We start from the raw sequence: 12,033 nt of genomic DNA on the forward strand, positions 1-12,033 counted from the left end.
GTATCAATGGCAGGTCTGCTGGGATTCACGAAAACTGCTAAGAATTCCTCAGGGTGGGGGCGGGGGGGACAGGAAATTCACACTTTGTTTATAGTTTTTTTCACAAGCCTGAGCTGCTGGGAGTCTCCCAGAGAGAACACGTCGGATTACGGACTACGTAGTCCCAGGGGTCGGAGTGTGCAAGGGGAAGATGCGAACCTTCCTTTAGTGCTGAATGGCACCACCGGGACTTGGACAGGGATCTGAGAACAGGGAGGGGCAGTAGGGGGAGGCAGGGGGAGCCGGTAGGAGGAGGCACGGGGAGCCATGCGGTCCCTGTGATCCGGAGAGGGCCATCCTTGCAGTGGTAGGAAGAGAGGACGTGCCGTGTAAATCCTACATCCCCAGCAGGAGCAAAAAGAAAGGAGGGGGCGTGGCCCCCGGGAAACAAGGAGTCAGCAATGGGGGCTACTGGACAGCGTCCCCAGCAATCATAGAACATCTGGGTCTGTATTTGTGCCAGCGCTATGCTCTAGGCTCGCTCTCAGGGCACACCTCTGCACTTAGGATATGTTTCAACATTAGCATTTAAGAATGTGTTTCACTTTATACCTGTCCCTTGCACATAACAAGGCTTGGATCAATATTTCTTAAATGAGGGGCACCTGGGTGGTTCAGTCCCTTAAGCAGCCGCTTCTGATTTCAGTCCAGGTCATGATCTCAGGGTTGTGAGATCAAGACCCACATCATGCTTAGCACTGGTCATGGAGTCTGTGTGAGATTCTCTCTCTCCCTCTGCCCCTCACCCTTCTCTCAAAAAATAAAATTTAAATATATATATATATATTTTTTTTTCTTTTTTTATTAAATTTATTTTTTTTAAATAAACATATAATGTATTTTTATCCCCGGGGCTACAGGTCTGTGAATCGCCAGGTTTACACACTTCAAAGCACTCATCATAGCACATACCCTCCCCAATGTCCATAATCCCACCCCCCCGCCCACCCCCCCTCCCCCCAGCAACCCTCAGTCTGTTTTTTGAGATTGAATCTTAAAAGGTTTGTCTCCCTCCCAATCCCACCTTCTTTCATTTTTATTCTTTTCCTACCCCCCTAACCCCCCCCATGTTGCATCTCCACTTCCTCATATCAGGGAGATCATATGATAGTTGTCTTTCTCCAATTGATTTATTTAGCTAAGCATGATACCCTCTAGTTCCATCCACGTCGTCGCAAATGGCAAGATTTCACTTCTTTTGATGGCTGCATAGTATTCCATTGTGTATATATACCACATCTTCTTTATACATTCATCTATTGATGGACATCTAGGTTCTTTCCATAATTTGGCTATTATGGACATTGCTGCTATAAACATTCAGGTGCACGTGCCCCTTTGGAGCACCACGTTTGTGTCTTAGGATATATACCCAGTAGTGCAATTGCTGGGTCATAGGGTAGCTCTATTTTCAGTTTTTTGAGGAACCTCCACATGGTTTTCCAGAGTGGTTGCACCAGCTTGCATTCCCACCTACAGTGTAGGCGGGTTCTCCTCTCTCCACATCCTCGCCAGCATCTGTCATTTCTTGACTTGTTAATTTTAGCCATTCTGACTGGTGTGAGGTGGTATCTCATTGTGGTTTTGATTTGTATTTCCCTGATGCCAAGTGATGTGGAGCATTTTTTCATGTGTCTGTTGGACATCTGGATGTCTTCTTTGCAGAAATGTCTGTTCATGTCCTCTGCCCATTACTTGATTGGATTATTTGTTCTTTGGGTGTTGAGTTTGCTAAGAAAATGTATTATATATATTATATTTTATATATTATACATTATATTACATTATATAGATTATATATGCATATATATATATGGAATGAGTGGATGAAGGACATGAAGTCCCAAACTCAAACAACCCCAAACCCAGACAGAAGCCTGAACCTGGGCATAAGCCTGCAGAGGCATCACCAGAGTTCACTTTCCTTCTGGTACCTTCCATGGCTCTACTACACCCTCAAATTTCCTTATGGGCAAAAATTGCCCTCTGAAATGCAGATGAAATCAAGATTCTTCTCAGCCTAGATGGGCTTGTATGGAGGGTTCCTGCTCATCACCCAGAAGAGCCTTTCCAGGGTGTCCTCAAGAGGGCACAAGGAGCCCCAGTCTAGTCAAGTGTGTGCTGTGGCTTACGAAGGCCCCGGTGGCACCTAAAATACAAACAAACATCATTCTTATAACTAAGGGAAAAGTCAGGAGGAGGGAGTCATTAAGAATATTCGACAACACATCTCTGCTTTCCTATTTGTACTGTTCAGTAACATCCCTAGTTGAATACTGGTTTTTAAAACATAATACCACACCCATGAGTCACTGGTGACTGTGCTGTTTCCACAGGACTGTTTGCTGGAAGGTTAGATAACGTCATCGCTCTGGAAGCCTTGGGCAGGAGGAGGGACAAACACGATGGCCAACTGTAGCCAGCGGACTCATGCACCATGACCTTCTTGGAAATGGGAGGTAACAGCCTGACCCCATGAGGTGTAAGAATCAGTGCATTCTCTCATTCCATGTGGGACCTGAAAGTACTTTTAGGTCTTTTATTGACATTTATGTCTCAGTTTTGTCTTTGTCACAAAATATACTGAGTTCAAAAGGAATGCCTGCTTCTCGGAAAATAATTCTTAATGACTGTGTTTAAAGAATTATAGCAGGGACACCTGGGTGACCTAGGGGGTTCAGTGTCTGCCTTCGGCTCAGGTCGTAATCCCAGGGAGGGCAGTAAAAATCTTTTAAAAATAATAAGAAAAATAAAGAAGTTTAGCTCAGTTTGTTGAGTGCCCAACTCTTGGCTTCAGCTCAGGTCATGATCTCATGGGTCATGGGATCAAGCCCTGAGACCTGGTCCATGCTCAGAAGGGGACTTTGCTTGTCTTTCTCCCTCTGCTTCTCCCTCTACTCGTGCACGCACACACACACTCTCTCTCTCTCAATAAATAAGTAAAATTTAAAAAACAAAACAAAAAACCTTGGACATAATAATTCCTATCCACCCAGGACATATAAATTCAAATCAGATCTTAATATTTTAGGCAAAGAGGGATTTTAAAATTACCAGGAAAAGATCAGCTAGTAGGTTCCACCAGACATATTGACACATACATTTCTGATTATTAAAAGATGCAATATTTCAGATGGGACAACATAATATTTTCAATATAATTACATATGTGATTATATAATCATTATGCAGTTATTAATTTACCATCGATATGCTATTATCATGCACAAAGCATTATGCTGAAGGAGGAATGTTTGACAGAAAACGAATGCACAAAACATACTTTTTCAAGGAGTTTATGCTCTGAGAAGAAAGGACCAAGTAACACTAGGCAGATGATATGAAGCTAATAATGAGGAACAAACTTGCCACTAGGAACCCCCAGGAGGAAGACAGGGCATCAGGCTGGAGTGGCTAAGAAAATCCTCAGGAGGGTTAAGCAGGGTGCTCAGACGAGGTACAGATGGAGAAGACCAGGAAACAAGTTTTGACTGTTACTGATACTCAGACACAGAACTTTAAAAAAAAAATACTGTATTCATTTGCTGGGGCTGTTGTAACAAAGTATCACAAACTGGGGCTGAAACAGCAGGTGCCTCATGTTTCTGAAGCCTAGAAGACAGAGGTCAAGGTGACAGCAGGGTTGGTTCCTCTCAGGGCCATGAAGAATCTGTTTACCGGTAATCTAGAAAGTTCCTCAGCCTGAGGATACGATATCCCATTTTCCGTCTTTGTGTTCGCATGGAATTCTGTTTGTGTGTGTCTATGTCCAGATTTTCCTTTTATGAGGACACAGTCATTTCGGATTAGGCCCACCTTCATGACCTTACTTTAGCTCATCTCCATAAAGACCCTCCCTCCAAACAAGGTCACTGCTGTGAAGGACTGGAGCTTAGGTCTTCACCATATCTTTTTGGGAATACACAGTTCAACCCATTTCAACCCAACACACTACTTCATATAGCAAGGGCACTTTTTTTTTTTTTAAAGTTTATTTTTTTAGTAACCTTTACGCCCAACTTCAGGCTCAAAGTCATGACCCCGAGATCAAAGTTGCCTATTCTCTTCCAGCTGAGCCCACCAGGCACCCCTGGCAAATGCCTTTCAAAAATATTGTTGGAAGGTTCGGGTTTGGTGTTTATTCTAGCATCATGTCATGGAATAAGACAGAAAAAAGTAGAAAAAGAAGTGTTCTAGCTCACCCCCTTCCATATAGTTCAGTTTTCTCTCTTGGTTTATCTGCCTTCTCACTGTATGGAAATGAATAGATGTGTTTGAGGTTAGGGAATGTATTAATAACTCTCTTCATTTGTATTACAGTTTATGAACTATTTCCTAATCTCCTTTGAACTTCACAAAAATTCTCTGAGGTAAAGAGGAAATGCTGTATTCCCAACATACAGACAATTGAATTATCTCAGAGATGCTCCATGAAATGTTTAGGGTCCTGCTTTGGGTGAATGGGAAAAACGGCAATAAAATTTAGGTATTCTGGAACAACTGGGTGGCTTAGTAATCTAAGTAGTTAAGCGTCTGACTCCTGATTTCGGCTCATGTCATGGGATCGAGCCCTCCATTGGGCTCCACACTGAGCACGGAGTCGGCTTGTCCCTCTCCCTCTGCTCCTCCCCCTGCTTGCATACTCTCTCACTCTCTCTCTAAAATAAATAAAAATCTTTAAAAAAACAAAAATCAAAAAATTAAATTTAGGTGTTCTGGAATATAGCGCAGATCTTGTGCATTCCCACGATGTATCAAAACATGAGAGCACAGCAATCACTTCTACTTGTTTATCTTCATTTGGAAAACAGACACAGCCAGCCAACTGAAGAGTATGTTGGTAAGATTATGTGAATTCTTGGTAGAGGCATAAGGGGAGCTTTAAGCAGACAGCGGGCAACTGTCATCATGGGGCTGACGGGACAGAAACTCAGGATCTGCCTCTACTTACTGAGTTAAAGCAGACATCTGCATCTGTCTGGACCCACAGAGAAGGTTCTTTGGAAGTCTGAAGAGGACTTTTATTTGGTGTGTGATTATTTCTTTGGGGAGCATGAATCTTGGATGGAGGAAGAGTTTCAAACAAGTTTTTAAACTTTCTTTTTTCTTTTTAACTTGACTCCACACCCACCATGGGGCTCAAACTCACAACTCCTAGATAGGGAGTCACGTGCTCCAAGCACCGAGCCAGCCAGGCACCCCAAATACATTAAAAATTTTAAAAGATTTTATTTATTCACTTGACTGACAGAGATCACAAGTAGGCAGAGAGGCAGGCGGCGGTGGCGGGGTGGGGGGGAAGCAGGCTCCCCGCTGAGCACAGAGCCCGATGTGGGGCTCGATTCCAGGACCCCAGGATCATGACCTGAGCCGAAGGCAGAGGCTTTAACCCACTGAGCCACCCAGGCACCCCTCAAATAGGTTAATTTTTAAAATTAACTTATTCAGATGTTAGCCTTGGGATTTGTAGACCACACCCATCAAGGGTCTGCTTATTTCCTTTTGAAATATTTAAAATACATTCTAATCCAATCCAGCCAAAAAAACCCCTTGTGCTATAAATATGGATAAATAGCTAGATCCAAAAAGGCCACATTTACTCCTTCATTAAAGAATAGTTAGGTCTTGTGTTCATTGTTCAGTTTCTTTCCTTTTTTTTTTTGTTTTGTTCATAATAACAAATGTTACCATTTATTGAGAAAAGCACATCAAGAGTCATGCTAAACATTTTTCAGATCACCCCATTTTATAGACTAAACCTGAGGCTCAGTTAGGTGAGGTGCTTTGTTGAATCCAGACCTTTCTGACTCCACAAAGCTTATTGATTTTTTGGTTTTATTTCTTTTTGTGTCATTAATATTTTGTGTCATTAATATTTCTTTAAGTGTCATTGATAAAATTCGCACACCAGAGAGTAATCTCATTTCAAGTGTACAATTAAATGCTTTTTAATATATTCAACAGAGGGAATTGTGAAACCATCACCCCAAATTGGGGATATTTTTCATCACCCCCAAAAGAAACCCTGTACCCTTTGGTTATCACTCCCGCCTCATCTTCCCATGCACCTCCCTTCCCCTGCCCTAGGCGATCTCTAATGTACTTTCTTCCATTTCTGTAGACTTGCCTACTCTGGACATTTCATATAAATGGATTCTATATTGTATGGTCCTTTTCATTGTTCAAAGTAGCCTGAAGTGCACCAAATGCAGTAAATCACAATCCTTGGCCCATGATACACCATCAACATTAGTCCAGGAATAGCCTGCCGCCTCATTAAAACAGACTATTAGCAGTAATTCATCTCCCTTACCCTGCTTTTCCTCCACCCTATTGCTCTGCCTCTCCCATCCAGAGGTTACCACCTGTTTTATTTATATGGGGTTTCATCACAATCTGTATGCATTTATAAACATTTTAGTCATTAGTTGGAACTTTATAGTTTGAACTCTAGGGAGGCAGGAAGTAGTAAGTTGGGACTCATTTCTCCCACCCGGTATGTCAAGTGAGATCCGCCTACGCTGATGGATAAAGCTACGGTTTATTCATCTTTCTTTACATGACTCTACCACAATTTGTCCAATCTCATGCCAATGGGCATTTGTGGGTTTTTTTTCCCTAGTTTTTCCACTATGATGAACAGTGCTGTTGTCTCTTGGCTTACAGGTACAAGCATTTCCCAAGTAAACACTCAAGGACAGTCTTAGTAAATGGTAAAGCAAAATGACTACAGTATTTTACATCCCATCAGCTACTATGAGAGACTCTGTGGATCCACATCTCTTCAACCTCAGTATCTCCATTTTTGCTCACTGAATGGGTCTGAACTGGTATCCCACTCCACTCTGGATTTGCATCTCCTTGGCTTATGTGTTTATGGTCCATGTTTACCCTTTGCTGTGAAATACTTGTTCATGAGCTTGGTCCACTGTTTCTCTTGGGTTCTTTGTCCTGCTTACTGATTTGAATTTACTTGAATCTTTTGTCAGTTCATGCAGTGCAAATACTTACACATATAAACATCTTAGTCATGACTAAAGTATATGTTGAAATCTTTTTCTCAACAACTTTTTTTTCCTTTTTTAAAAAAAATTTAAGTAATCTCTATACCCAACATGGAGCTCAACCTTACAACCCAGAGGTCAAGAGTCACATGCTCTACTGCCTGAGCCAGCCAGGTGCCCCACAAATATTTCTTTCTTTTAATAGGCTGTACTTAATTTTCTTTTCTTTTTTTTTTTTAAAGATTTTATTTATTTATTTGACAGACAGAGATCACAAGTAGGCAGAGAGGCAGGCAGAGAGAGAGAGAGAGAGAGGAGGAAGCAGGAAAGAGCAGAAAGCCCGATGTGGGGCTCGATCCCAGGACCCTGGGATCATGACCTGAGTCGAAGGCAGAGGCTTTAACCCACTGAGACACCCAGACGCCCCTGTACTTAATTTTCTGAAAGGGATCTTTGATAGGAAAAAGGTCCTAATTTTAATTTAGTTAGTTAACATATCATTTAATCTAGATAAAATACATGAGACAACTGTTTTCAAAGTAGTGGGCAACAGACAACACAAGACTGGCATTATACTAAACTGAAACTCATAAAGTAAGTTCTACAATAATAGTCTAACCTCTCTGTCTTGGGACTTCTGTGCAGTGCATTGCGTCAGAGTCCAAGCAAAGCATGACAGTCCCACTAAGCTGGTGAGCCAGAGATCAGAGTTTGGGGCAGGTGAGCAAGGAGGAACCGTGTGGACTGAGTGGTCGCAAATGTGTGTGAAGCCCTCAAGTCCAAGGTTGATGGCTGCACGGTACGCAGCTTGAAAGACAGGGGTGTTTTAGTAGGAAGCATTAACCCAACTATCATACAATATCTGTATTTCAGAGGTTTCTAGGAGAAAACAAGACTTTAAATTATCTTTATTTAGTTCCTGTTACTTAGTGTCTAAAACCAGGATGAAGGATGGTCACTTACTTAAGATTTGTTAAGTATTAATTATTACCCTAGGCGTTCACTATATTTTTCATTATTCAGAGCAATCTGATAAGATAAATTCTACTGTCTCTCATCCATGGGTAAAGGAACTATGAAAGCTCAGTAACCTGCCCAGGAAGTCACAGAATTACCTAGTGATAAACCCAGAATTCAAGCCGACCAGTCTCTTGAGACCTCACACTTGACAAAGGCACCCTTTGCCCCTTGTCCTAATACCAAAAAAGGAAGTGGATTCCTTTCCTAAATCCTTCTCTGTTTCCAAAATCCTCAACAGAACTCATGACATATATATAATTTTAAAAAAATTTATTTATTTGAGAGAGAGCGAGTGAGAGAGCATGCACACACATGAGCCTCCAAGCACCTGGGGGCAGGGGAAGGGTAGAGGGACAGAAGCAGACCCCCCCCACCCCCACTAAGTGCGGAGCCCCATGAAGTGCTCGATCTCACGACCCTGAGATCATGACTCAAAGCCAAAATCAAGAGCTAAACACTCAACCTACAGTCACCCAGGTGTCCTCTACTATATTCTTTATGATGGCAAACCTAACATGGATCATTCAGAATCTTAAAGAAGAGGGGCATGCACCTGGGTGGCTCAGTGGGTTAAGCCTCTGCCTTCAACCCAGGTCATAATCTCAGGGTCCTGGGATAGAGCCCCACATCAGGCTCTCTGCTCAGCGGGGAGCCTGCTTCCTCTTCTCTGCCTACTTGTGATCTCTGTCAAATGAATCAATTAAAAAAAAATCTTAAAAAAAAAATTAAAGAAGAATATAAATTCACTTAACAATACAAGCTGTGTTTATTGCACAATAGAAGCACATTATTCGCAAATGGCAGTCACTGCTCTACAGCTGTACTCTCTATACATTAAACAAATATATTTCTTATGTGGAGGTTATTCAACTATAAATATTGTATTTCACAGTACAAACAAGGAAAAATATGTACTTACAAAGAACAAAGGCACTGAGACTGTTTCTTTACATATAATTATAATAAAAAAATACAGAAAAATATAAAAATAACTTTTTGGCAGCCATATAAACTCTCCTCCTAGAAACACCAGATAAATAATACATTCAGCAATTACCCACTGAGCTACTATTCGGTAGCTCCTCATCTAAAATAACTAGTATTCAACATCAGAGTCCTGGATTTACAATACTGTGATTTTCCACTGACTTCTTTATCCGCTTAATTTTTTTCCTTAAGACTTCATCATCTTGTTTGGAAATAAACCGAAAATATCTGCAACCTAAAAAACAAAATAAACAAAGAGTTTTAATACTTACCAATGCTTCAAATATATTTCTACATTTTAAAAAATGTTGCTTCAGCTCTGACACAGTAATGATTATGAAAATGGGGGGATCTGTATGAGGTTTACCAGTATGAGCACATCCTGAGAGCCGCCGCTGGTGAAATGTATGCTTCCTACATACGGAAATGTTTCCGACCCGTCATAATTCGAGCGCACACTTCATCTGGCTTTCCACCCTGCCTCCCAAATCCTAGTTAAGGTGATATGTGTATTATCACATACTCATGTATTGAATATGCCTCCTCCAGAAGCAAATTACAATCGCTTCCCTTTTAAGGTTAGCTTGAACAGCCCAAGAGGCATCTGTAACAGTAAGAAAGTTCTCTGTAAGCAAACCCTGAGGTGAAGGATTAGGATGAACTCACAGGTTAGAAGAGATCAGAACTGGGCTAGTCCAGCGCCCAGTGGGCAGTGGGGTGGTGACCGTGCAACTCTGAGAAAGGGGCCTTGTGCTTATGACAAGTTCTTCTACGTGCTTGTCACAGTCTTACAGTGCTAAGCAGATCACTGGTTAAATATTTCAGACATGAATCAAATCTCTGTTAAAAAACTGTAAACTAGATATTACAGGGTTTTTTTTTTTTTAATTTGATAAACGAGTGAGACCATAAATCACCTAAGAAAAACTAATTTTCATCATAGTCTCAGCACGTATCTAATCCAACCATCATCTCTGGGAAGTTGCTAGGAAACATACTGCACCTCCAGTAACCATTTTATCGTCCCCGAAAACAGTGTGCCAGAATGACTATTTTGTTAGCTGGGAAGCAGCGGCGTGGGTGGTGTTAATAACCTGTATTTCTAAACACACCTACCACTTCAGCAAAAACAAAATACTTTGGACACAGACCTCTGCTTCTATCTAGAATACTGAAAGATGAAAAGAATTTTGCTCCCACCCTAACACAGAGAAAAAGCCAAATCAACTACAGTAAACTCCTATCTCCTCACGAGCCAGCAGACATGGAGTCGAGGGGACACGGCCTGACTCGCCTTAGCAGAGACGGAAGACAGGCAGCTCCCACACCCGACTCTTAAGCATGGAACAAAGGCAGACCATGACCAGAATTTGAATCCTGTGATATAATGAGCAGAACCAGCTCAACTCCTGACCAGACTGACTGAAGCCCGACACTAAGGCCCAAAACAAGAGATGGACCCCTTTCCAGGCATGGTTATGCCTAATGTTCAGATAGTACTTCTGAATTTCTCAAGCACTTCGATGTGACGCTCACCTGATGCTCGCAACCATCCTGGAAGCATCAAGGACAGGTGTTAACAAAGCCCCCTCAGAGAAGGCTCCCAAAGGTTCGCTGACCTAAGTGACAGGGCAAGATGACAGAACTGGAAAACCAGCCCATGTTTTCAGACTCTGCTCAAACATAGACGCCTTTAGGTATCTGTACTAGATGCCTCTATGCTCATAAGGAAGTAGGAAATCACAGTCTGAATCACATTTCTGTTCCTTGGTGTGTGTTCAGAAATCTTAGGATTGCTTTCACTTTTATTTGTCCCTTTCCTCTGAGAAACTGGCACTTTATTAACCTTAGTAACCATCTGAAACACTCACTGAGAATACTAACTCCAAAATAGTATCCACCATATCTAAAGCCAAGCTGGAGATGCTCTTTAGGATACTCCGGATTCTCCAGCACCAGCCTGCTTACTCAGGAACACGGAGACATTCGCTTCATCTCCGATCAGACCCAGCCGCGGTCCCATCTCTGTCCTCACCGGGCAGTGGCAAAAAGCAGTGAGAGTTTTCACAGTCAAGACAGACCACAGAGATAAGATCAATTTCCCTTTCTTTTAAGAGGATTTTTAAATAAGTTACAGGAGGTATAATTTTTTATAGGGAAAAATGTTTCATCCTTGTAGGAACAGACAACTAAATATAACAGCAATTATACAACAATGAAATCTCCAGAGAATATTCTTCTCTTTCTAATACTGTAAGGTAGACAATGTCAGTTGCTGTGAAAACAGTCCGTATCCTCTATCTTTTTTTTTTTTAATTAATTAATTTATTTGACAGAGATCACGGTAGGCAGAGAGAGAGAGAGAGAGGAGGAAGCAGGCTCCCCACCGAGCAGAAAGCCCGACGCGGGACTCAATCCCAGGACCCTGGGATCATGACCCGAGCTGAAGGCAGAGGCTTTAACCCACTGAGCCACCCAGGTGCCCCCGCATCCTCTATCTTAATTAGCCCCTAAAGATACTCAAGTTACAGCATAAAAACCAACCACCACAATTAACAAGATGAAATCGCTGCTTCTAGTTCACAGACGGTCGCGACTAGCACATCAGCTGGCTCCAACTCAAAATCCATTTTCCCATTCCCCAGTTATTTCTCCAGCCTCTAATGTCTACTATACCCAGTAACCTGTGGCACGAATGAATGGTCACACTTTGTAATTTCAAAATCATCCAAAAGCTATGCCTAGATAAGAAGAAAACAAACCTTCGTACCTTTTCCTAACAATATTCCAGCTACCAAAGCTTTCTCACAAGCCAATGCTTTATCCTCTTTCCAGTCGCTTTTTGCCCAAAAGGAGCTGAAGTGAAAGTCTGGCCACCAGTTTTTCCTGGAGTTCCACTCTTCTTGAACCCAGGCAAGGTGATTCCTAGAAAAGAAAAATGTCAAACGGGAAGGTCAGTGATGGGAGGTGGACCATACTGCCG

The 12,033-nt window shown here is 42.0% G+C and overlaps 1 protein-coding gene across 1 annotated transcript in view; it reads right to left on the reverse strand.

Annotated features, from left to right (window-relative positions):
* Positions 1–8,810: 8,810 nt before the first annotated feature.
* The window catches only part of TAF1A (TATA-box binding protein associated factor, RNA polymerase I subunit A), a 30,079-nt gene continuing 26,856 nt past the window's right edge, over positions 8,811–12,033 (reverse strand). Inside the window, exons 10-11 of the mRNA XM_004751450.3 lie at positions 11,821–11,975; positions 8,811–9,285 (exon numbers count right to left, since the gene is read on the reverse strand). Of these exons, the coding sequence (XP_004751507.1) occupies positions 9,173–9,285; positions 11,821–11,975 (268 nt within the window). The 3' untranslated portion in view covers positions 8,811–9,172. The remainder of the gene's footprint in view (positions 9,286–11,820; positions 11,976–12,033) is intronic.

The sequence above is a fragment of the Mustela putorius genome, unplaced genomic scaffold, assembly GCF_011764305.1.
Source record: "Mustela putorius furo isolate JIRA1106 unplaced genomic scaffold, ASM1176430v1.1 tig00000508_pilon_pilon_pilon, whole genome shotgun sequence".
NCBI lineage: Eukaryota > Metazoa > Chordata > Mammalia > Carnivora > Mustelidae > Mustela > Mustela putorius.